The 26,088-nt window shown below is 52.9% G+C and overlaps 1 protein-coding gene across 3 annotated transcripts; it reads right to left on the minus strand.

The window, feature by feature from the left end:
• Positions 1–677: 677 nt before the first annotated feature.
• LOC142024898 (uncharacterized) lies at positions 678–24,684 on the minus strand. 3 transcript variants are annotated; one of them, XM_075017225.1, is made up of 12 exons: positions 24,561–24,684; positions 19,409–21,471; positions 14,653–14,808; positions 12,914–12,939; positions 11,320–11,411; positions 7,884–8,050; positions 7,290–7,315; positions 6,784–6,896; positions 5,883–6,004; positions 4,295–4,320; positions 3,825–3,921; positions 678–1,871 (listed from the first exon to the last, which is right to left on the minus strand). In XM_075017225.1, exons 2-12 carry the CDS (start codon positions 19,823–19,825, stop codon positions 1,863–1,865), a joined length of 1,251 nt encoding a protein of 416 aa, XP_074873326.1. In that variant the 5' UTR covers positions 19,826–21,471; positions 24,561–24,684; the 3' UTR covers positions 678–1,862. The 3 variants fall into 3 exon arrangements, with proteins under 3 accessions (XP_074873326.1, XP_074873327.1, XP_074873328.1); XM_075017226.1 differs by lacking the exon at positions 24,561–24,684 and adding an exon at positions 23,526–23,646; XM_075017227.1 differs by lacking the exon at positions 19,409–21,471 and having other exon boundaries at positions 24,561–24,632.
• Positions 24,685–26,088: the final 1,404 nt, after the last annotated feature.

The raw sequence follows: 26,088 nt of genomic DNA on the forward strand, positions 1-26,088 counted from the left end.
CCAGGGTCATGGCACCTGGAGATGGCCAGCGAGGGCCCCTAGGGCAGTGGGGAGGGCGGGGCAGGAGCAGTAGGGAGGGTTGCGGGGGGCAGGTGCAGGAGGGAGGCAGGGGGGCGGGGGCAGTGCGGGGGTCAGCGTGGGGGCAGCCGGAGCCCCTCTAGGCAGGGTGGGAACGGCCGGCCCAGGAGGTGTGCCAGGGCTCCCCCACCCTCGGCTGCTGCAGCTGTAATAGGGGTTGGGGAGGGGAAAGGGCGAATCAGTCACCCATAGGGTGACTCCATGCCCATGTGCCCTGCCCGTGATCCGAGAGATGCGCAGCATCCCAGGATGGGGGCAGGGTTTCCCTGTGCTGTGGCTCCTCTTCCTCGCTGGGCCCCGTCTTTCCCTCCGTCGCCACATTTAAGTGTAGCCCAGGCCTTGGCTGTGCACACAGTGAAGCTGTGGGTGATTGTCAAGAAACCTTGGCTGCATTTAGCATTTGCATAAAACTATGGCTCCGCCTGTCTTCACTAACAGTAAATAATTCATTTATACTGCCCCCCACCCGGTGCCTTTACGAAAGGTAAAATATAAAGTGAGAGCTCAGGTAATGACTGATGACTTACACCCTGGAATCATAATGTGGTTTTATAAATGATCAGCTGGCGTCAAAACAAGGAGGAGTCCTGTAACACCTTAGAGACTAACAGCGTTATTAGGGCGTCAGGTTTCGGGGGTAAAACCCACCTTGTTGGATGGACTGCAGTAGACGTACAAAGGAAGGTACGTATGTAAGAAAGCTACAGCAAAAATTGTTGGAACAAAGTCTGGACACCGTGTCTGAATGAAGCACAAGGGTTTATTATGCTGGGCTGGTGGAGAACCACGTCGCCTGTCCGGCTCAGGGGTGCCAAATTATAGCTTACAAGTGATTATATAGGGTGTCAATGGGCGGAGAGAAGGAACTGGATAGGCTCTAGCAGCAAGACAAAATGAGCACAATAAGCCAATAATTTCAGAGGTTACACAGCAGCGACTCTGCCCATAGCTCATCTAGGCCGTGTCTACACTAGCCCAAATCTTCGAAATGGCCATGCAAATGACCCTTTGGAAGATTACTAATAAGGTGCTGAAATACATATTCAGCACCTCATTAGCATGCTGCTGGGTGCAGCTCTTCGAAATTGCCACGTTTCACTGAAGTGTGGCTTATCCAGATGGGCTCCTTTTCAAAAGGACGCAGGGAACTTCGAAATCCCCACTGTAAATTAGGGTGAGCAGTCAGGGGGGTTGTGGCCGTTCAGTGCAGCCGATGGGGGATGTGAATGTCCATGGAGGGGAAGTTGCCCCAGTTGGAGTAAATATTTCTGTTCCAACTGCACCCTGGGTACAGCGAAATGTTCACCTCTGTCAGGGACTTAGCTTCATACAGGTGTCTTTAAACAAGAGGCGGAAGAAAGGGAAAACTTTCCCAGTGAATTCAGCGGTGAGAGACGAGATCTCAGCCATGTCCTCAGCAATGTAAAATGTCACCTTCCCGCTTTCATACTCCAGACAAACTCCGATCCTCTCGTGGCTCTTATTCCCAGGCGTATCCTCAGCGCTAACAACCCAGATCCCCTCCTCAGGTTTAAGGGGGAGAACTCCTTTCCTCCTCACAGACTCGCTGGCCACCCCCAGAGCCCAGCCTTCCCCACCCTGCATCTGCACCTCCACCTCCCAGTAATGTCAGCCCGAGGTGAAGCCTGGAGATCCAAGGACACAAGCAGAAGTATTGAATCTCTCAGGATTCCTGGGCAGACCGTGCCGTGTGCCTGTGCGTCTCACGCTTTTCCCATCCGCGGACAGGTCGAGCCGGGGATGAGCCGTGGCTGGATCCAGAGTCACGGCCGCTGAGGAGAGAGAGAGAGAGAAACGGTTTTGCAGGCGGAGCTGGGGCAGGTTTGTGCATTTCAGGCTCAGTCTGAGAGCTGCTCCCTGGATCTCCCACACCCAGAGTCACTGGCACTGCAGCGGGGGCTCGCAAACACCACCGGGCTCTGCGCTGGGGCTGCTCCAGTGAGGGGGTCCCTAGCGATGGGCTTTCAGTGAGACCATCCAGTGAGACACTCCGATAAAATCGCTAATCCCGGCCTGTGATGGGGCACAGCCCCACCTGGGACAGAAGGGGCCAAAGGCCAGTTCTGGGCCCAGCTGGCCCCGCTCCGCCAGCCCTGCAGAGCACACGCCAGCTGGAGGCAGGGCTGAGCGGGAGCAGGGCAGCTCAGAAGGGTGGGGGCTGGGAAGAGGGCTAAACCCACCCCACATCCCTCCTGCAAGAGGGCCCAGAGACCCCTGAGCTGGTCCCAGCTCAGGCTCATAGTTTGGTTTCCTGTTTTGGTACCTGAGAGCAGAAGCAAAGAGGGGTGCTAGGGAGCAACCCAGGGAGGGTAACAAATGAGTCCTCCCACCACACCCCTAGGTCAAGGCTGTTGACTTTCTTGGTGCCCTGAGCTGGGACTGCCTGGACTGAGTGGATGCTAACCACTAGGCCACCCAGCCCACCACGGCCCCAAAAGTCTGCACGCGCCCAGCCCATGGGGTGTATACCACCGAAGCAGAGTTGTTCCAGCAGCCAAGCCCACCAGCCTCAACTATCAGCGCCTGCAGACAGTAAGCCCGTCCCTGCTGCGTCTGTGAGCGCAGCCCTATCAGTTTCAACACGGGAACTGATGGGGGGCGGGGGGGGCGTCGTGTCCGGTTCTAGGCCCCACATGTCAAAACAGATGCGGAGAAACGGGAGAGGGTCCAGAGACGAGCAAGAAGAACAATGAACAGTCTGCAGACCATGGTCGACGTGGGAAGCCTGAAAGAACTGGGCTTGTTTATCCTGGCTACGAGAAGCCTGAGAGGGGACAGGATCGGAGCATTCGGGCACAGAAAAGGTTGTTGTAAGGAGGACGGAGAAGAATTGCTCTTAACCTCTGAGGACGGGCTGAGGAGCAAGGGGCTTAAACGGTAGCCAGGGAGGTTTAGGTTGGACATGAGGAAAAAGTTCTTAACTGTCAGGGTGGTCGAACATTGGGATAAATTGCCTAGGGGGGGGCCAGTGGAGTCTCCATCTCTGGGGATATTTAAGAGAAGGGCAGACAAACCGCCGTCTGGGATGATACAGATGTTCTTCGTCCTGCCCCGAGGTCCTGCCCAGCTCCACCATTCAACTCCGCCGTTCCACAGCACAAATTCCTGCTCAAGAGGGGAATCCCTGCGCCCCTGAGCAGGGCTGGGCTGCTGGGGCCTGGGATAGGGCTTGCCCAGGGGGAAGGGCTGAGGAGAGTGGGAACAAGTCACTGTGGGGGATGGGAGAGTCCCCCCAGCTGGTGGCCCCTTTGTTGCCCATTGGGCGAGCAACAGGCGGCCTGTGGGAGAATGGAGGGTTCTCGCATGCCGAGGACCTTCCCAGCTAAGCCAGAGGTCGCCACGAAGGGTCAGGCCTGCTGTGAGGGCTTTACCCCCGCACCGGGGAAGTCAGCGTCCTGCTGCCTCATCACCCCTCTGGGGAGCCTGCGGGGACCCGCCTCCACCCAGACACGCAGCTTTTCACCGGCACGCCCTGAGCGGGAGCTGCAGGCAGCTGGGGGGTGCACCCTGCCGGGGCTCCGCAGAGGGAAGGATCCTGAACGGTCACGTCCCAGGAGGAAGAGCGAGAGGTGGAAACTCCTCAGCAAACACAGGGGAAGAGCCCTCCATGCAGGGGAACCCAGCAGGGGAGCTGAACTGGCTCAGTTACACAGACGTTGCAACCCAGAGGCCAAGTCATAATGAACTGGGTACGATGGTACAGTCTCAAGGGGCCCCTTCCTTACCTGAACGCCCCCAGCAGCCTTCCGTCCAGGAGAGACGCTGCCCCTCCCTCTCCCAACAGAGCCCGCTGATGGGTTCGGAGGTGATGAATCTTCAAACCTGGATGCAAGATTTCATTATCACTTTTTGCCTTCTTCACGCAATCCCACCATCTCCAGGGAGAAAGAACAGGCCTTTGAAATCTGAGCCCAATGATCGCACCAGGTCACGAGAGTCAGCAGAGGAGGAAACTCCTAGCGGCCCAGGTGTTTTCTAGCACGTCTCTTACTGCCAGTCCTTCTCCTTCATTCGCCACCTTCCCCAGGGGACTGATAGGACGCTAATAACATTTTTAACACCCTTGTCAATGGAGAAGAGACAGAGAGGAAATCCAGTGTCTGGAGCTCTCCATCCTCTCTCCAGCTCTTCAGTTTTGATACGCACAGGGTAGAGAGTTTTCCCCGGAGGTCCCCAGCACCATTCCCAGACTCACCTTCTCCTGAGGGACGTTACGTCCACCTGGGTGGGAAAGAGAAAAGGAAAACACCATTCAGAGTCCACCCGAAAAGAATGTGCCACGTGATGCTCTGGGGGTTGGAAATGCCGAAATGATTCCCTTGTTTTCTCCTTCTTCCCGTCCCTCAGACCTACGGGTATTAGAATCCCAGACATCTGATCATTTAGAAATCCACAGCTAGAGTCCTTAATTCAGTCCTTGTAGGGTGAAACTCTGTCGCCTCCCCCATCTGTACCAAGTAATTACACCTCGTCCATGACCACCAAGGAGTTTACTCTGAACTGAGCAGCAGCTAGGCCAGCCCTGCTTTCTGCACAGTCCCAAACACAGGAGGCAACATACTGGCCCCCTGTGCTTTAGGGAAGAGCTGGTAAGCAGCCTTGAGGACGAGGGGGAAGCGGTAGATGTGGTGTACTTAGACCTCAATGAGGCCGTCTCACATGACATTCTCATCAACGACCTCGGGGAAAACAGCTTAGAGGGGGCTGCCGGAAGACGGGTGTCTAACTGCCTGGCGAGTCGTTCCCACAGGGTAGTTAGCAACGGCTCAGGGTTATGCTGGAAGGGCCTAATGGGTGGGGACCACGGGGATCAGCTTGGGGGCCGGTTCTTCTCAATATTTTCCTCTGTGGTTGGGCTAGTGGCGTACAGAATGTGCTCACACATTTGCAGATGGTGCCAGGCTGGGAGGGGTTGTGTATTGGCCATAGGCTGAAAAGGTCCCTGTTCCCAGAACGAAATAGCGAGGGCTGATCCAGAACCAACAGGGACCTGCTCGAAGCACTCAGCACCCTCCCACCCAGACCTTGCACCCCAGCCTGTTCTTGCACCCCCCCGCCCACTCAGATCTCCCACTTCGACCCCCCACTGCACCCACCCAAACTCCACACACGCTGCTCCTGTACCACCATCCCCAGCCCCCTCCTGGACTCTTCCACCCTCCCAGCCATCACCCCACCCCCACTCCCATCCTGGTCCCCAGCAGCCCTTTCCCACACCCTGAACCTCGCATTTTGGGCTCTGCCTTGAAGCCTAGGGGGCTCTCCAAAATCTCCTAAGCCTGGCTCCCTACAAAAGCTAATCCAGCCCCGAGCCCACGGCGCAGCCAATACCACACTGGCAAATGACACCTAACCGGGGATCGTTTTATCGGAGGCTGGCAGGTCTCTGAGCTGTCTTTCAGCCTGTCTGTCTTGCCTGACCACCACATCTGGACGTGCACCCTCCTTCCTCCAACCTCTGCTGTCCTCTGTGCACCACCGTCTGGGGATCCCTCCTTCCATTTCACACCCACTCTGCTACCAGCTTTCGCCCAGGTGAAGCTGTTGAGGCTGGTTTATTGAAGAGGCCCATCACACCGCCCTGGGGATGTTCAGCTGAGTTCAGAGCCCCGGCAGGGACCTTCTCCCCATCCTTTCTCTCTCCCCGTCCCTCAGAGGCTGGGCTGGCTGCTGAGATGCCTAGCGGCCCATGCCAGCCTCTGCCTGGGAATGGGAGCAGAGACTCATGGAGGGGCCATTCGGCAGTGACCTCCCACCTGAGTGTGAAGGGTCTCACGCCGTACCTGCTTGTGGCTGTCTGCGGGAGGCAGAGAACCATGTCTTGTCAAAGGCCCAGGGGTTTCAGCTTCTCTGCAGACACGAGTCCCAGCCCCTTCCTGTTCCTCCGACACTTGTCCGCCTCTCTCTGTGTGCGACGGGCAAGGCCGGGTCATTTCTTGTCCTTCTGCCACCCCCTTCCCCAGGTCCCCAAAACTACAATCCCCAGGATGAGCTCCCAACACCTGCTCTCACATAGAAAACGCCCCACCCTCAAACGCCCGTCCCACAGCCACCCTGGGACACTTGGCAACTCTATGGCTTGGGATGTGGGCTGCTCGTGGAAGGTGAAACACACACCCACACCCGCACCCACCCACCCACACACACACGCTGAGCAGCCGCTGCTCTGCTATTGACACTGAGACGGGAAAATCAGGCTAGAAAGGAGCAGAAGGGTGATCGGCCCATCAGCTGTTTCCTGGGCTTGATGTGCCCCGCAGTCACGCCTGCGGAGACAGGTCTCCGCAGGAAGCAGCCTATGAGTCACAGTATGGAGGGGACCCTCCTGCCCACCCCAGATGTCGTCCCAGGTACGGGGCCTGCCGAGGGCCTCTTCCCCGAGCGATGGGAAGTCAGCGTCCTATGGTCTGTCTGGTCACCCCCAAGCGAGAGTCTGCTCTGAGCCTTCTCCGCTCAGAAACGCTGCATTTCATTGGGGCGCCCTGAACAGCGGGGCGCAGACAGCTCGGTGGCTGTTCCCCACTGGGGAGCCTCACCCAGACAGATCCTGAACCCCAGCTCCTGGGAGGAAGAGTGGGAGGATGGGCACATGCCCCTTACCTCCAGGGCGACAAATCCTGAACAAGTCCAGGGACTAAACTAAATTCAACAATACGTTCCCACGGAGTAGATCCCCCGTCATACCTTGAGGGCCCTGTAACCTGGTCTGTGAGGCCACCTTCCCTCCAGGAGAGATAACGCCCGTCACACTTCCGCCAGAGACCACTGGTCGGGTTGCAGATATCATGTTTTCAAACCTAAACACAATACTTCCTGTCATCACTGGCTGCCTGCTAACCCCAGACCCCAACAGCACCAGGGGAAACAAAGGACCTTTGAAGTCCTGACCCAGTGACCGTACGGGGACGTGAGAGTTAGCAGGGACAACGACTCCAAATGGGTCAGGCCATTAGGGGCACGTCTCTTATTTCCTGTCCTTGCTGTTCACTCTCCACCTTCACCAGCGGCCTGAAATGATTCCAGTCACAGGTTAAACTTCCCCATATCACTGGGGGACAGAGCTGGACCAGGGGGAGGCTGTTGTCTGGGTCTCTCAGCTGCTGTCCCCAGCTCTTCCCGTTGTGGGGCCTGCGAGATGGGAGCTTTTCCCACAGCTTCCCAGCTCAGGGCAGCACAACTCACAAACTCACCGGTTCCTGGCGGACCTCACGTCCACCTGCGTGGGAAACGGAAAGGAAAAAAAAAGCATTTAACTTCCATTCACGCAGAACGTTCTACGTGATGGCCCGGGCATTGTGTCAGCTGGTTTCATCCCTCAGCCCCTGACCTGGCAAAAATCAGCAGTGAACGGGGAGGGGCTTGGCAGAGCTGGATTGTCCGTGCGCCGCCGGCATTTATAAACGTGCTCTTGCGAGTTCCTGTTTACACTGAGATTTGCGTGTGGGCTCAGGGAAGGCCGTGTTCCATTTCTGATGTGCCTCAGGCTGGTTCTGCAGGAGCAGAGATCAGCCCAAAATCACAAAAATGCAGGAAATTCAGTATCAAATGGACACCTATAAGAATCCCAAATATGTGTCACTTTGGAAATTCACAGCTAGCGACCACAGCGGGTTCCTTCAATACAAGCTGGCCTCTGCTTGCTTTAAGCAGACTGTGGCTGTAATGTCTGGGGGAGGCTTGTTGATCATTTTGGGGCTTTCCCAGCTCTTTAAGCGTAGGGCGACCATACCTCACTCACCACAGCGGAGGGAGCATTTACACTACATTGTACTACTATTTTGTACCTTAGGCTCAGCATCCTCGGTTGTGTCACTGATTCTGTGTATTACTGGGTCCAGGGATCTGTGATCGAGTCCGTATTTGGGGTCAGGAGCCTGTTCATGGATACGAACGACGTGACTTCCCGTCAGCTGCTTCTTCTCAGCCACTGATTCTCTGAGGTTTCCTCTTTCTGCGGGTAAATGAATTGAGGGTTATTGACCCTCTGTTCCCTGCTGGGAAGAATCCCAGCCACTGTTGTCCAACCTCTTCCCAGCAGACAGGCTGCAGGAGTTGCTTTGACTAGAGCCCGTCGCCTTCAGCTCAGCTGCAACCCTCCCACCCCACAGACTTCTCGCCCTCAGTGCCAGCCGTACCTGGGCTGCTTCCTGTCTGCTGCTGAGCTGTGTTTTGTCAGCTGCGATCCGGTTATTTTTAGTTTGGGGCTGGTGCGGGACTTCTCCTGGGGTCCCGCTCTCCCCAGGGAAGGCTCGAGGGCGGGCAGGCGATGGGAGCCCCTGACCAGAGTGCCCGGCCCCCCTCCTCCTGACTAAAACCTAGAAAATCTCTATCAATAGATCCTCATCTAAAAAACGTCTCTGTCTGATCCTTGTGCTCCTCTGCACCAATGGGCTTCCCCGCTCCTCTTAGTTTAAAAACTGCTTTACAACCTTTTTCATGGTAAGTGCCAGCAGTCGGGGTCCAGTTGGGTTTAGGTGGAGTCCTTCCATCCTGCATAGGCTCCCCCATCCCAATAGTTCCCCCAGTTCCTAATAAACCTAAACGCTTTCTCCCTACACCATCGTCTCATGGACGCACTGAGACTCCGAATTTCTGCCTTCCCACCTGGCTCTGCGTGGGGAACTGGAAGCATTTCTGAGAATGCCACCATAGAGGTCCTATGACTCTATGACTGGTCTCCCTCTGGCTCCCCTGAAGACCGTAGCACTCCGAAGGGTGGGGAAGTGCTTAAGGAAGTGTGACCTTTGTGCCAGGCCCCTGCAGCGTGCTTTTGACAACCCCTTCCGGGAGTTCTTCACCTTCCTCTTATCCCCGGAAGGGACCCAGGTGCTCCCACGCAAAGGCCAAGCTGTCCAAGGTCGGCCAACTCCCCACTCCCCACACGACTGCAAGGCTGGCTGAGGTTTTCAGATTTTTATTGGCAACGCAGCCTGAATTTTTCCATGCAACTCAAGCCCCTCCCCGCTCTTCTCAGACAAGTGCTCCGTCCCATCGGTCTCCTGAGGCCCAGCACACACTCCCGCCGCTGAAACTTGCTTTCTCCGCAGCAGTGACATGGGGTCACGCCGGCGTCATGCAAACATTTACTGAAACTGCAGACACCTCCCGTGTCCTCTACCAGCCATGTAGTCCCAACCGAGCGTGGCACCCCTGGCCTTTATTACTCCAGGGAACTCCTCTGCACAGAGCTGAACTAGGGAATACTGGATAAGAACTCCTGGTGATTAAATCCCCCTGTGCAGAATGACAGAATTACCTGGAACATGCTCACCAGCTGACCCAGATCATATAAGCCGGTGGCAGCTTAGGTGAGCCCTATTTCATATATGATTTCCTTGTGTCATCATTTTGGAACCAAAACCGGCTAGGCCAGCACCTTGTCCCCATGATATGGCACAAATCCACAATACAGAAACTAGCCCTCCTGCTCAGATCTCGTAACTTTCCCAGTACAGGCTGAATCTCTCTAATCGCAAACATAATCCATCATGAGTTCCGTTAGCTGGATGTCCACTTCTCATGGACGTGGGCAAGTTTCCTGTGATCCCTTAAAGTTTATTTACAGTCATCCTGCCTTTTAGTGTGGATTTAGCTGAAATTTACCCCTAAATGTCTTCAAAGTGCCTAGTAAGCATAAGAACATAAGAACATAAGAATGGCCATACTGGGTCAGACCAAAGGTCCATCCAGCCCAGTTCCCGTCTGCCGACGGTGGCCAGTGCCAGGTGCCCCAGAGAAGAAGAACAGAAGACAATGATCAAGTGATTTATCTCCTGCCATCCATCTCCTGCCTTTGTTCTGAAGGCTGGGGCACCATACTTTACCCCTGGCTAATAGCCATTTATGGACCTAACCTGCAAAAATTTATCAAGCTCTTTTTTAAACCCTAATAGAGTCCTGGCCTTCACAGCCTCCTCGGGCAAGGAGTTCCACAGGTTGACTGTGCGCTGTGTGAAGAAAAATTTCCTTTTATTAATTTTGAACCTACTACCCATCAATTTCATTTGGTGTCCCCTAGTTCTTGTATTATGGGAAAAGGTAAATAATTTTTCTATGTTCACTTTCTCCACACCATTCGTGATTTTATATACCTCTATCATATCGCCCCTCAGTCGCCTCTTTCCCCTGCTAATGTCCCAGACAATATTGACCTCCCATGGTCTGGCAAATTTTCTCATCTGATACCGGTCAGGTCCCGAGGGTGCCGGACCAGAGAGGTTCAACCTGTACAGCTGTTCATGAGGTGACTAGGTCTGGGTCACCCCAAGCCGTGTGAGAGTCTCAGTGCCGGTGCTATGCCGTGCCTTTCCCCTCACCTGGCACTCGGGGTGCACCGTTACTGAATGATAAATTTCCCTCTCCTCGGGGTAGTCCCGGATGCACCCACAATACGGCCGTTCGTGGCCTGTGCAATGTTTGTGCCGGTACCACGGCCCCGCACCGCGAGCCCTGGAGGCTCCTTCATCTCTTGGCCACCTCGTCCCAGCCTGGCCAGCTCTCGTCACAGACTGGGTTGTACAATATCTGGAGTCCGACGACTGTGCGATCTTTGCACGGCAGTGAAACGCTTTGCCATAGCGACCGGCTTCGGCCCCAGCGCAGGCCTCCAGCCCTCGGCAAAGACAGCCCGGCTGGGGCTGAGCCATGCGATCTACGGCGCTGGCTCTCCCTGCTCAGGTCTTGCTCCCACCTGCCACTCCTCTCCTCGGAAGCCGAGCCCACCGCCCAGCTGCCTCTCAGTTTGCCCTCCGGCCTGCCTAGCACGCTGGGCCTCTGGTACCCCCACCGAGGGGCTCCTGGCTCGTGCCCTGGCCCAGGTGTGATGCAAAGTCACAGTGCTGATCTCAGGAGGAGCGTGTGGCAAACAGGCTGTAAGGAAAAGGGGGTGTCTAAGACCGGACATTTCCTGTGACTGCCCCACGCCCCAACCGCAGCAGAGTAACAGAGAGCCGACTGGCCGCGTCTCTGAGAGCATAAGGAAGCGGAGAACAAGGGGACTCTCATTAGCGTCGGGTAACAGGGGAAAGTGCAGCATTCCCCTGGACGATGGACGACCACCTGGGATGGCCTGAGCCACGGACTGAGCTCCCGGGTCTCTCCAGTTCAGCTGCTGGCTCTGATACGTTGCATGGAGGGGCTGATCACTCCTGGTAACTCCATCATTCTTTACCCCCTCAAAAAAAAAATCTTTCAGGACAGACCCCGGACTCAGTTTCTTACCTTTGCGTCCCTGTAACTCTGTCTTCATGGCAATTTTCCTTCCAGGGACGTCAGGTTCATGTGGCTGCGGCTGAGAAGCTGCATCTTCAAACCTGAACACGACAATTACTCTCATCAGTATCCGCGTTTTTTTTCCATGAACACAACAACGTCCTGGGGGTAGTGCTGGGGGTGAACGTAACCTAAGTTTCTTCCAGGTATCGTCATATCACACAGGTACCCTTGTGGGGGGAGCCCAGGGCTGGGTGTGGAGGGGTTGTGATATGACAGTACCTGGCAGACATGTAAGTGTGGGGTGCAGGGTGAGGGGATTAGGGCAAGGGATTGTGGGGTGCGTGAGTTAGGGCAGGGTTGTGTAGGAAGACAGGGACTTGGGGCTGGGGCAGACCCTGCTCCCTCTGTACGGCTGCTCCTGCAACACAGAGGAAGGGAACTAGGGTTGCAGGAGAGCCCTGAGCACCTGGCCCAGTGCCGGGATCTGATCCCAGCTGCCAGACTCGCGTGCCTAGAACTTTGCTCCTGGCCTCAGCTCGGGGGTCAGGGTGCGGGGGGGGGGGGAGAATGGGGTCAAGGAGGCTGGATCAGAGCCTGGCCCCCAGCTGCCACTTTCTTCCTGGTGCAGCCTCCTGGCCCCCAGCCAGCCTCTGTGCCAGGCTCCCTGTTCCCAGTTGTGCCTCTCACCCACTGGGACACCCTGGTCTATGGGCTCTTTGTTCCAGTAACATCAGTGGTCCAGCAGGAGGCTCATAGAATCACAGACTCCCAGGGCTGGAAGGGACCTCAGGGGGTCACCGAGTCCAGCCCCCTGCCCAAAGCAGGATCAGCCCCCACTAAGTCATCCCAGCCGGGACCTTGTCCCGCCGGGACTGAAAAACCTCTAGGGATGGAGAATCCACCACCTCTCTAGGCAACGCATTCCAGTGCTTCGCCACCCGCCTGGAGAAGTCCTTTTTCCTACTACGCAGCCTACACCTCTCCCCCTGTAACTTCAGACCATTGCTCCTTATTCTGCCATCTGTCACCACTGAGAACAGCCTCTCTCCAGCCTCTCTAGAGCTCCCCTTCAGGAAGTTGAAGGCTGCTATCAAATCACCCCTCCGTCTTCTTTTCTCCCCACCAACTTCTCCTCACAGGTCATGTTTTCCAGCCCCCTAATCATTTTTATTGCCCTCTGCTGTACCTGCTCCAGGGCGTACACATCCTTTCTATACTGGGGGGCCCAGAACTGGATGCAGTACTCCAGATGTGGCCTCACCAGTGCTGAATAGAGGGACACAATAACTTCTCTAGACCTGCCGGAAATGCTCCTCCTCATGCACCCCAGTATGTCGTTAGCTTTCTTGGCTACAAGGGCGCACTGTTGACTCATATCCAGCCTCCCATCTGCTCTAATCCCCAGGTCCCCAGATTCAACTTGTACTGTGGCAGAAAAGCAAAATGACTCCTTATTTCAGGGAAATAGAGGGAAAGTAGAGAATTAACGTCTCCTGCTGCCTCCCCCACTTTGAAGCTCTCTCTCCGCTGGGTCATGTATGCAGTAGGAACTTTCCCCCTTCAGATTCCTCCCACAGCAGCGGGAATGGCAGACACTTACCTTTGCCTCTGGTCCTTTCTATCTGCCTGCAATGGAAAGAGGAAACCAACATGCAGACGCAGTTCTACAATCGGGTTTCCGCGTGATGTGGTGGAGATTAATTTCTGCCAATTGGGTAGTAAAACGTTGCCTGAAGCCCCCTCCTGTCTCCTCCCACAGCAGGAACTTTGCTTTGGATCTTTGTTAGGAAGGAGTTTGGCAAAGTTACACCGTACGGGCCTAGAGGCAGTCCTGTTATGTTTGTCAGCATTGCTGGTGGGGCTGGCCAGCTCCTGAGCACAGACAGGCAAACCACGGCTGCCTGCTGCCGGAGTGTGGGGTGGGAAGGGCTGTGCAGCCTCTGCTCTGGCTGCCATTTCGCCCTTTACGGACAGGTTGTCCAAAGAAGCTCAGCTCCCAGCAGCTCCCATTGGCCCCTAGTTGGGGAGAGCAGAACAATGAGGAATCTCCGTTGTTCCCAAGGTCTTTGGAAAATCTGGCCCCCGGTATAAGGTTCCTATATATGAGCTTTCATAAAAAAGAGGACACCCCTGAGAGGGAGAGTGTGATGAATAAATGCCCATAAAGGGTTAAACCCAGGGAAAGGGGGTTCTCTGTAGGAAGCAGGCAGAAATGCCAATGGGGAGAGAGGGATCTTTTTCTGAATGGAAACAACTCCAGGCTGAGGAGTCTTTCCTTTGTGGCCGGAGCAGGGGGAGACCCATACGCCTAATTCCAGTAAACATCCTCCCCATGTCATAATCAGCACATAGATATGGAAGTGGAAAGGAAATGTTTAGTTGAACACAATCAGGTTATTTTTATTTTGGCTTTGGTGTGGAACTTCTCAGGCTGGTTGAGGTATCTTTCCCCTGTACTCTGTAACTTCCAAGCTGATTCCCAGGGAAATAATCTTCTGTGCCCTAACCTGGATGTTTGAGTTGCCCTTATTACCCTCAGCAACCAAGTATGCTTATTTACTTGCTGGGTATTTTTTCATCTTGTTTTGTGAATAAATTACTTTTTAAGGCAACGATTTGATTTTTGCTTCCGAGAGGAGTGTCTGTGTATTTGCATGCCAAAAGCAAAAGGTCAGTTATCAGATTACAGCTGATTTCTTCTCTTTGGGCTCATCTACGCTAGCCCCTCCTTCAAAGGGCACATGCTAATCAGCCCAACTGGAGAATAGCAATGAGGTGCCGCTCTGCATATGCAGCACCTCATTAGCATAATTCCTGCCATGTGAGCTTAGAAGTTGCTAGCTTCAAAGCAGCGACAAGCCGTGTAGCTGTAGGTACTTCAAAGTTCCCATGCAACTTCGACGTTCCCTTACTCCCAGCGTTTTGGGAGTAAGTTGGTCGATACTGATGCAGACACACTCCCTCTCAGGGGCTTCCTCTGTTTTGAAAGCGCCACTGTGGTAACCCAACCCTGCTATGCACAGAGGCGCCCAAGGACTGTGCGTCCAGGGGAGTGTCTCCTCTTCCACCCAGCTCAGAATTTAGAGGCAGAGCTGTATTTGCAGGAACACACAGCCAGGGTGCTTCTGCACATTTTCCCAGAGGAGATGCACTCGCTGCTGGAGACCTTTTTATCCGTCTCGTTCTGCTGGAATGGAAAATTGCCCTGCAGGTTGCACATTTGTGCTGCTGTTTGTGTGGCAGAAACATAACTCAGTGTCAGCTGTGCCTTTCCGGGTTACTGAAGCTTCCCCCGTAAAAGCAATGCTTTTGTTTTTGCTTTCCTGTAGAGGAGCTTACCTGGAAAAGAATTGCTGTCTTGTCAGCTAATTTCTTCAGCCACTTATGGGCCTCTTCCCCTGCCCCCCGAGGAAGGAGTTTCCGGTCTTTGCTCACGAGCTGGTCCAGTTTATCATAGATGGTTTCAATTCCTTTCAAGTGCTTTTTTATTGTTTCCTTTGGAAACAAAAGTTACAGTGAAAAAAATAAATACATTCATTGATGCTGGAAGGTGTTTACACCAGCTGTCAAGCAGGTCTTGGGTATGTAGACTTTTTCTAGCCTGATGAAAGTTGCTTCATTCTCTCTTTCATGTTAAACAAAAGGAATGGTAAAGCCCATTTATGAAGTGTGGTAGCTGAAAAACTAGAACCCACAGCCCAAGGCAGGAGATCTCATAGGGAGGCCTGATTAGAAAGTCAGCCAGGTGGGCTGAAGGCTTTCCTGAAAGCAAAGGCAGGGATTGTTAAGCAAGATACGTGTGACAGCGAGCCAGAGAGCCTGGATGAGGGGGTGGGTTCGCCTTCATCTACAGGACACAGGCAGAGTTTAATTAAACCCTGCAACTTGAAGTCTTCAAAGCCTGATCTGAAGATTTCAGCAACTCCATCAGAGTTTCTGGGTCTATCACTGGAGAGGTGGGTGAGATTCTGCAGCTGACAATGTGCAGAAAGTCAGACTAAAAGATCACGAGCTCACTGGGAAACAGGAACAGCTGGAGAAGCAGACATGAGACTTCTGGAAGGGAATAGCAGGGTGCTGGTCCCACCACCTCTCGAGGCAACGCATTCCAGTGCTTCACCACCCGCCTGGGGAAGTAGGTTTTCCTAATATCCAGCCTATTCCTCTCATTCTGTAAATTCAGCCCATTGCTCCTTGTTCTGCCATCTGTCACCACTGAGAACAGCCTCTCTCCGTCCTTTTTAGAGCTCCCCTTCAGGAAGCTGGAGGACGCTGTCAAATCACCCCTCAGTCTTCTCTTCTGTAAACTAAACAAGCGCAAATCCCTCTGCCTCGCCTCACAGGCCATGTGCTCCAGCCCCTTAACCATTTTTGTTGCCCTTCGCTGAACCTGCTCCAGCAAATCCACATCCTTTTTATACTGGGGGGCCCCAAAACTGGACACAATATTCCAGATGTGGCCTCACCAGTGCTGAATAGAGAGGAATAACTACTTCTCTAGATCTGCTCGAAATGCTCCTCCTAATGCACCCCAGTGTGTGCCGTTAGCCTTCTTGGCTACAAGGGCCCCCTGTTGACTCACATCCAGCCTTTCATCCACTATACTCCCTGGGAACAACAAGAAGTCTTGTGGCACCTTATAGACTAACAGATATTTTGGAGCACGAGCTTTCATGGGGAAAGACCCGCTTCATCAGATGCATGAGTGGGCGGGGGGTGGTGGTTTCAGAGGGATATTTAAAGAGTGGGGTCCTAGTAAAGGGGGAGGGCCAGAGCTGACAAGGTCTATTCAGCAAGGTGGAAATGGCCCAGTATCAACAGTACTTATCAAAAGAGATAAAAACACGTCATATAAGACAGGGGATGTGAGCCTTTGTCAGCGTCTAATGGGGCGATATTAGCACCCAGAGTAGAGAAGCTGGCCTTTGTAACCTGTGAGCCACTCCCAGTTTCTGTTTAATCCATAGTTAATGGAGTCAAATTTGCAAATAAATTGCCGCTCAGAGATTTCTCTCTCCATTTGATTTCTGACATTTCTTTGTTTCAGAACTTTCACCCTTAAATCTGCCACTGAGTGTCCCGGAAGATTGAAATGTTCCTGCACAGGCTTCTGTACATGACCGTTCCTGATGTCTGATTTATGTCAAGTTATTCTTTTACGGCGAGACTGTCCAGTTTGGCCAATGTAAATTGCGGTGGGGCATTGCTGGCACATGATGGCATATATTATATTAGTAGATGTGCAGGTAAAGGAGCCCCGGCTGGTGTGGTTGGTGTTAGGTCCTGTGATGGTGTCACTGGTGTAGATATGTGAGCAGAGTTGGCAGCAAGGACTGGTACAGGGGCTGGTTCCAGGCCTAGAGTCACTGGTTTGTGATTTGTAGTGGCTGGTGAGGATTTGTTTGAGGTTGGCAGGCTGTCTGTAGGTGAGGACAGGCCTGCCCCCCCAAGGTCTGTGAGAGTGGAAGTTCGTTGTTCAGGATGGGTTGCAGATCCCTGATGATGCGCTGGGGAGGCCTTAGTTGCGGGCTGTTTGGGACGGTCAGTGCTGTTGTCTTGTAACAAGAGCAGGAGCAGGAAGCCTGCTAAACAACCACTGGATGATCGAGATGCTTAAGGAGCACTCAAGGATGATAAGGCAATTGCAGAGAAACTAAATGATTTCTTTGCATCAGCCTTAACAGCTGAGGATGTGGGGGAGATTCCTGAGGCTGAACAATTCTTTTCAGGTAACAAATCTGACGAACTGTCTGAAATTGAGGTGTCATTAGAAGAGGTTTTGGAACAAACTGATCAACTAAACAGTAATAAGTCACCAGGGCCAGATGGTATTTCCCCAAGAGTTCTGAAGGAACCCAAAAGTGAAGTTGCAGAATTACTAACTGCAGTTTGTAACCTGTCATTTTCAGATGACTGGAGGATAGCTAATGTGATGCCAATCTTTAAAAAGAGCTCCAGAAGTGATCCTGGAAACTATGGGCCAGTGAGTCTGACTTCAGTACAGGGCAAACTGGTTGAAACTCTAGTAAAGAACAGAGTTATCAGACACATTGATGAACATAATTTGTTGGGAAAGAGTCAACACGGCTTTTGTAAAGGGAAGTCGTGTCTCACCAGTCTACTAGAATTTTTTGAAAGGGTCAACAAGCATGCAGATAAGGGTGATCCTGTGGATGTAGAGTACTTAGATTTTCAGAAAGCCTTTGACAAGGTCCCTCACCAAAGGCTCTTAAGCAAAGTTAACTGTCATGGGATAAGAGGGAAGGGCCTCTCTTGGACGGGTAACTGGTTAAAAGATCAGAAACAAAGGGTAGGAATAAATGGTCATTTTTCAGAATGGAGAGAGGTAAATAGTGGTGTCCCCCGGGGGTCTGTGCTGGGACCAGTCCTATTCAACACATTTATAAATGATCTGGAAAAAGGGCTAAACAGTGAGGTGGCAAAACTTGCAGATGACACAAAACTCCTCCAAATAGTTAAGTCTCAAGCAGACTGTGGAGAGCTACAAAAGGATCTTAATAAATTGGGTGATTGGGCAACAAAACGGGAGATGAAATTCAATGTCGATAAATGCAAAGTAATGCACTTTGGAAAATAGAATCCCACCGACACGTATAAAATGATGGGCTCTGACTTAGCTGTGACCACTCAAAAAAGAGATCTTGGAGTCGTCGTGGATAGTTCACTGAAGACATCCACTCAGTGTGCAGCAGCAGTCAAAAAAGAGAACAAAATGTTGGGAATCGTTAAGAAGGGAATGGATAATAAGACAGAAAATGTCTTAGTACCGCAATATAAATCCATGGTACGCCCACATCTGGAATATTGTGTACCGATGTGGTCGCCCCATCTCAAAAAACATATACTGGAATTGGGAAAGGTTCAGAAAAGGACAACAAAGATGATGAGGGCTATGGAGCATCTGCCATATGAGCAGAGATTAGTAAGACTGGGACTATTTAGTTTGGAACAAAGGATGGTTAAGAGGGGATATGATAGAGGTCTATAAAATCATGACTGGTGTGGAGAAAATAGATAAGGAATGGTTATTTACTCCTTCTCACAACACAAGAACTAGGGGTCACCAAATGAAATTAATAGGCAGCAGGTTTTAAACAAAAATAGGAAATATTTTTTCACACAACACGCAGTTAACCTGTGGAACTCCTTGCTGGAGGATGTTGTGAAGGCAAGACCATCGTAAAGTTCAATAAAGAACTAGATAAATTCATGGGGGACAGGGTCATCGGTGGCTATTAAGTGGGATGGGCATGAAGGGTGTCCCTAGCCTCTGTTTGCCAGAGACTGGAAATGGGCAACAGGGAACTGATCACTTGATGGTTCCCTGTTGTGTTCATTCCCTCTGGGGCACCTGGCACTGGCCACTCTCGGAAGACAGGACACTGGGCTTGATGGGCCTGTGGTCTGACCCAGTGTGGCCGTTCTTACGTTCTTATGTGACAGAGGAAAATGTCACTGTCTCCAATTTATCAGCAGGGAAACACAAGGTGAGCGCTAGTACATGAAAGTCAAACAGCAGGTTGGTAGCAGAGGCAGCTAGCACGCAGGGCCAGGAAGGTGGCCGCGCTAGTCCGTTTTGGCAAAAACAACAAGGAGTCCAGTGGCACCTTAAAGGCTAACAGATTTGTTAGGACGTGAGCTTTGGGGAGACGCGCTCACTTCCCCTCCAGCATCTGAGGAGCTGAGCTGTGCCTCACAAAAGCTCAGGCCCTAATAGCTCTGCTAATCTTTACGGTGCCACTGGACGCCTGCTTGTTTTGGTCAGAACACAGGAGTTCTCAGTCAGTCTCACACGCTGCCTCCCCGCGTCCCGTAGCCTCTCTGGTACATCACACTCGCCTTGTCCGTGCCGGGCCCGAAGTCACCTTTTGTGCGTACAAACCGGGGCGGGGGGAAGGCAGATAAAAGTGAGGGCAGGCGCTAGGACAGGCGTTCGAGCACAGGGTGATCGTGCCCCCCAGCCACGCCACTTTCGGAAAAACTGACCCTTTATATCAGAAGGAAGAACAGGTTCCCCTGTCCTCTGCCCCCGCCGCACCAAGTTCATTTAACAAAAACAAATAATGTTCCCTACCCAGTACTCCTGGACAACGTCCTCCGCGAGAAACACAGCGTGACCGCGGTGAGCCCGGGACCCTTCACACGCGACATACAGGAGGGTCTGATCCTCTTTGCAGTAGAAATTCAAAGGCTGTTGGTGTCTGTCACACATATTTCCTCTTCTGAGCCCTTCCACAGCTCGGGAACTTAATAAGTCGGGTACCGATTCCACAATATTCTTCAGTTCCCTGTTTGGCCTTAAGGTTTCCTTTGGGAGCCTCCTTTGGCACTGAGGACAGGCAGCATCTGCCGCTGTCTTGCAGTGCTGGGAGATACATCCCTTGCAGAAGCTGTGTCCACACTCTGTAGTCACAGGGTCTCGAAATAACTCCAGACAGATGGAGCAGGTCACTTCCGCTGCGATGGTTTGTACAGGGCGTGCAGCTGCCATGGTGCTTTTCACGAGAGGACGAACACGTTCTCAGCCACCATCACACCCCTGCTGCGGTGTTCACCTCCCAGCAGAAAGGTGCCTCACTCCTCAGAAGTCGTGTCAGTCCGAAGGTCCTTGCTGCATTTTTTACTAGGGCACTTCCAGGAAGATAAAGATGGAACAACCTTTGGCACTTAAGAACATCGATAAGCTTGTCTCTGCACCCCTGAGAGCGCCTTCCCTCAGGAAAGAAGGGAGAGGCTCAGTGGTCCCCTCTGTGCTGGGGAAATGACCCAGGTTTGACAACAGTGCCAAGGAGCGATTTAACTTATCTCCGAACTGGTGCTGAAAATGTCCTGGCTGCCCCAGTAAATGAGGTAAATCAGTTCCGGGTCAAACGACGACCGCGCTTTCCACAAATATTTCTCTCTTTAGCGATTCAGCGCGGCCACGCTAGAGAGGCTGGTTCGTGCGAGCACCTGCAGCGTGTGCCCGGCTGTACTCAGGCTGCAGCTAACGAAGCTGAAGGGGAGAAGGTCTGGGAAGCTGGGCAGAAGCAAAAGTCTTGCAGTCTAAAAACCCAGCCTGATTAAATGCCCCGAGAGGTGCACAGAGAAACCCAGAGTACGTTCACCTACAAAAAGGTATCAGAGGGGTAGCCGTGTTAGTCTGGATCTGTAGAGCAACGAAGGGTCCTGTGGCACCTTATAGACTAACAGAAAAGTTTAGAGCATGAGCTTTCGTGAGTTAACTCACTTCTTCAGATGCTGGTCCTGGAAATCTGCAAGGCCAGGTATAAATAGGCCAGAGCAAGGCTGGGGATAACGAGGTTAGCTCAGTCAGGCAGGCTGAGTTGTATTGTCATCAGTAGATCTGGAGGTGTGAACTCCAAGAGAGGGGAAGCTGCTTTTGTATTTAGCCAGCCATTCACAGTCTTTGTTTAATCCTGAGCTGAGGGTATTGACTTTGCAGATGAATTGTAGCTCAGCAATTTCTCTTTGGAGTCTGTTCTTGAAATTTCTTTGCTGCAGGATAGCTACTTTTAAATCTGCTACTGTGTGTCCTGGGAGATTGAAGTGCTCTCCTATGGGTTTTTGTATATTGCCATTTCTGATGTCTGATTTGTGTGCATTTATTCTTTTACGTAGGGACTGTCCAGTTTGTCCGACGTATATGGCAGAGGGGCATTGCTGGCACGTGATGGCATAAATTACATTGGTAGATGTGCAGCTGAATGAGCCCACAATGGTGTGGCTGATCCGGTTAGGTCCTGTAATGATGTTGCTGGTGTGTATATGTGGGCAGAGCTGGCAACGAGGTTTGTTGCATGGATGGGTCCCTGAGATAGAGTGACTGTGGTGCGGTGTATAGTTGCTTGTTAGGGTTTGTTTTAGGTTGGCAGGTTGTCTGTGAGCAATGATAGGTCTGCCTCCCAAGGCCTGTGAAAGTGGGGGATCATTGTCCAGGATGGGTTGTAGATCCCTGATGATGCGCTGTAGAGGTTTTAGCTGAGGACTGTAGGTGATAGCTAGTGGTGTTCTGTTGGTTTCTCTCTTGGGCTTGTCCTGTAGTAGGAGGCTTCGTGGCACACGTCTGGCTCTGTTGATTTGTTTTCTCACTTCCTCAGGTGGGTATTGCAGTCTCAGGAATGCTTGGTGCAGATCCTGTAGGTGTTACAAGAAGGTTTGTGACTCGTCCTGCAGCTGTGTAGCATGTGGGATTCAGTCCCTCAAACACAGCCGCTAGAGAGCAGGAAATGCTCCCTTCAAAGGCTCACCTCATTCCCCAAAATGAGTGTTCCTGTGATGAGCAAACACAAACCACAGACTCACCAGCCCCTGCAAAGGCAGTGACAGGTGCTGCTTCAAAACCAGCACAACCACCAGCCCTTTGCACTTACCTACGGGCAGGTCTTCTCTCCCCTAAGCCCCCACCCTGTGCGCCACCTCCTGGGTTTCTTTCTTATCTGGAATCTCCCAAGTCCTTTTGGTGTCTCCTCTAACCACTTTGGTCTCCTCCCCTGGAAGGACCGCTCCTCTCTGACTTTGGTCTTTTAGGATATGTCTACACTGAGCCCCTCTCAACAAATTGTTTATCCTACTTCGGGTCGATTTTGAAATGGCCATTTTGGGATTGTACTGGGCTATTTCGAGGCGCCCTTTACTCCTCCTGCAATGAGAGGTAGAGGGATGCCAAAATAGCGTGCCCCGTATTTTGAAACACTGGGCGCAATTCCTAGCGGCGACGTTGCTATTTTGGAATATACTTCGGTGTTCCGAAATAGCTCTGCCGTGTAAACAGCCGACGGGAGACAAACATAACCAATTACACACACCTCCTAGGAGCGGAAGGGACCTTAGGAGGTCACCTAGTCCAGTCCCCTGCCCTTGTGGCAGGGCCAAGCACCATCCCTGATATCCATTTGCCCCAATCAGCCTCCTCAAGGCTTGAACTTACAACCCCTGAGCTCTAGAGACAACTTTTTTCCTTCAGAAGGTGGAGAAAGCAGCTAGGGAAGAGGATAATCTGGATTTGATTCTGACGAGGTAAAAGTGAACATGAAAAAGAGGAAAACTTATAAAGTAAAGCTAATGGATTTCAAGAAGGGAGGGTTTTCTAAACAGAGACAACTAAAGACAGTTGGCAGTTTTGGAAAGAGACATGGTTAAGGACACAAGAGCAAACTGTTCCACTGCATAGGAAAGCTAAGAAGTATGTCAAGAGACCACCTGAGTTAACTAGGAGAGCCTCAGTTATCTGGAACTTAAAACAAGAGTCCTACAAAAAGTTGAAGCTAGATCAAATTATGAAGGATTAAATATAAAATGAACAACACAAGCATTGGGGCAAGACTAGAAAGGCGAAGGCCCCAATTGAGTTGAAACTAACTGGAGACGTAAAGGGTAACAAAAGTGTCGACAGATACAGCAGAAGGCAGAGAAAGGCCTAGGATCATTACTCAATCGTTGAGGAAAGACAATAGTAGAAAATGCAGAATTGAAGTGACAGAGATGCTACCTGACATTTTTGGTTCAGTTTTCACCACAAAAGTTACTTGTGAGTCCCACCCTGGCTGCCTATCACAATCCATAGGCACCAAAACACCTTTGAAAATCTGCCCCTTGCCTTAAACAAGCACCCAGCTGGTTGAGAAAGAGGCTGGGAGGAGCTGGACAAGGCGACTTTTCAAGGCAGCTCAGACTTTTTCTTTGCCTGTTGTGGCCACCAGGTAAAGCTGCAGTCCTAGTTATCAGGGCAAGGCCCTGGCTTTTACAGTTTATGATGCATGTAAAATGTCTTTAATTACCCGATAGGAAGGGTTAATTATTAAACACAGGGGCAACGAAACTGGCTTTAAACTTTGCACTGAGCAGGTGATCTTACAGCCAGCAAAAGGTGAAACTGGTTGAACACTGGAATAAATTACTTAGGGAGGCGGTGGAATCTCCATCGCTGGAGATATTTAAGAGCAGGTTAAACAGACACCCATTGGGGATGGTCTTGCTGGTGTTCGGTCCTGCCAAGTGAAATACCTGCAGTTACTGTTTCCTGACACTCAACTTCCCTTTTTCCCATTGAATTCGCCCTCCATACGCACCGCGCCCTAAATAAATCCCCCCAGAGGAACTCTCCTCTTTCCAGGGCTTTGCACCTCTCAGGCATGTGCAGGACTGGGCTTTCCCTTGCGCTTTCCCCCGGCTGGAGGTTGTTCCCTTACGTTAACTCAAGTAAGTTCAGAGCCAGTCCTGCCCGTGGCTGTTTAGTTGTTCATGTACACAGGAGCAGCCGGAGGGAGCCCCCGGCTCGGACCATCCCATAGCCCAGCGATTAGAGTGTTGTCCGGTAAGATCGGAGACCCGCCTGCCAGGCCCCGCGTCTCTTGGCGTCCTACAGCCTGGCTGCGCGTGGGTCACCGAGCCGAACGCCTGCGTCTCCTTGTGCTTCCCTGGGAACGGGCTGCCTGGGCAGCGCCTGATGCCAGGAGAGGGGTCGTGCTCGGGAGTGGCGAGCAGAGCCAGAGACGGCCCCGTCGGCCAGCCTGGTGCCGGGGGGTGTGGCCCTTAGGCCGCTCATTGAGGGTAGACGTTTGCTGGCGACCAAGGAGCCAGCGAACAGCAGCTACCGGCGACTCTGTCTCGCTGCTCAAAGCGGCACAGGGCAGACGCAGCCTTCCGCTCCGGTGTAGACGCGACTAGGGCCTGGTCTTCTCTCGCAACGCTCTAGGCAGGGGTCCCCAAACTTTTCAGCGTCACGCCCCCCCCTTTGACTTTTGAGAAACCCTCCCGCACCCCCCCAACGTCTTCTCCATTATCCAGACCCCTTTTAATAAACCCTTCAATTCGCAATTTAAAATGAACACAAAAGCTTGAGACACAAATGCTACTGAAAATTAAAAATAAGCACAAATAGTTTTTCCCGGCCCCGTTGCAGGTGCCTGGCGCAGCCCCAGCTGCCTGAGCCCCGTGCCAGCCTCCAGAGATGCCCACGTCAGCTACCTGCCCACCTGCCTGAGACCTGCGCTGCCAGAGCCCCGTGCTGCGAGGACCAGCCACCCGCTCGCTCACCAGCCGCCGGGGCCTGCCAGCCACCTGCCCGCCGGCCGCCCAAGCCACGCGCTGCCGGGAGCAGCCACCCACCTACCAGCCACCTACCCCAGCTGCGGGCCAGCCACCCAAGCCACCCGCCCAAGCCCTGCTCTGCCAGGGCCACCCACCCGAGCCCATGAGTCCCGCAAGCCGCCCAAGCCCCTCACCAGCTCTCCAGCAAAGCCAGGCACCCCCATCTAACTCCATCCTCCTCCTCAGCTCACACTCACTCCCCTTTGCAGGAGGCAGCCAGCCCCACGTGGGTCTTTGCCGGCTGCCTGCTTTTTATAGCGGCTACGCCGGGTCACCCATGTAAAATGGCTGGGCTGAGAGCCAGCAGCAAAGGCCGGCTCTTTCTTCAGGTGGGGGGAATGACGGGGGGGGGGGGGATGGGTCGCCTCACGCTCCCCCCGGAATTTCTTCACGCCCGGCAGTTTGGGAAACCACCCTATAGGGGCACAGCTCCTGCACAGCACGGTCGGAGGCCTACGGCGTCCACGCCGCTTACGCCGATGGGAGGGTTTCTCCTGCTGCCGTGGGGAATCTACCTCCCTGGCTACCCCTTCTCGAGGGGCTGAGCTAACGAGGGCCATGGCAAAGTTGCTGCTGAAGCAAATGTCTACACGGCAGCATTGCACCACCTTGCAGCTGTGGCACTTGTCGTGTAGAGAGACCCAGGGCCCGTGGCCTCTCCTCCGCTGCTCCTCTTGGCTAGCTGAGCTCATAGAATCACAGAACAAGAGAGCTGGAAGAGACCTAAAAGAGCCATCAAGTCCAGCCCCCTGCCCAAGGCAGGACCAAACCCATCAGATCAGCCCAGCCAGGGCTTTGTCGAGCCGAGACTTAAACACCTCCAGGGATGGAGACTCCACTACTCCCCTGGGTAGAACATTCCAGTGCTTCACCACCCTCCTAGGGAAAAAGTTTTTCCTGATGTTCAGCCTGGACCTTCCCAGCCGCAGCTTGAGACCATTGTTCCCTGTTCTGCCATCCATGACCACGGTGAACAGCCTCTCTCCAGCCTCTTTGCAGCCTCCCTTCAGTCAGTCGCAGGCTGTTATCAAGTCCCCCCTCAGTCTTCTCTTCTGCAGACTAAACAGTCCCAATTCCCTCAACCTTCCTTCATAGGTCATATGCTCCAGCCCCCGAATTATTTTGGTCGCCCTCTGCTGGACCCTCTCCAGTGTATCCACATCCTCCCTGTAATTGGGGGCCCAGAACCGGACACAGTACTCCAGATGCGGCCTCACCAAAGCCAAGTAGAGAGGAACAATCACTTCTCTGGATCTACTGGCAACGCTTCTTTTGATGTAACAACCCTAATGTGCCACTAGCTTTCTTGGCTACACCGGCACACTGTTGACTCATGTCCATCTTCTCGTCCACTACAACTCCCAGGTCCTTTTCTGCAGAGCTACTACCGAGCCAGTCGGACCCCAGCCTGTAGCAATGCTTGGGATTCTTCCGGCCCAAGTGCAGGACTCTGCACTTGTCCTTATTGAACCTCATCAGATTTCTTGCAGCCCAGTCCTCCCGACATCGAGTCATTGATCACAACCCACTGGGCCTGACCTTCTAGCCAGCTTTCAATCCATCTTACCGTCCATTTATCCAATCCACATTCTTTTAACTTGCTGAGAAGAATATTGTGGGAGACCGTATCGAAAGCTTTGCTAAAGTCAAGATAAATCACAT

Source organism: Carettochelys insculpta, chromosome 22 (genome assembly GCF_033958435.1).
Source record: "Carettochelys insculpta isolate YL-2023 chromosome 22, ASM3395843v1, whole genome shotgun sequence".
NCBI lineage: Eukaryota > Metazoa > Chordata > Testudines > Carettochelyidae > Carettochelys > Carettochelys insculpta.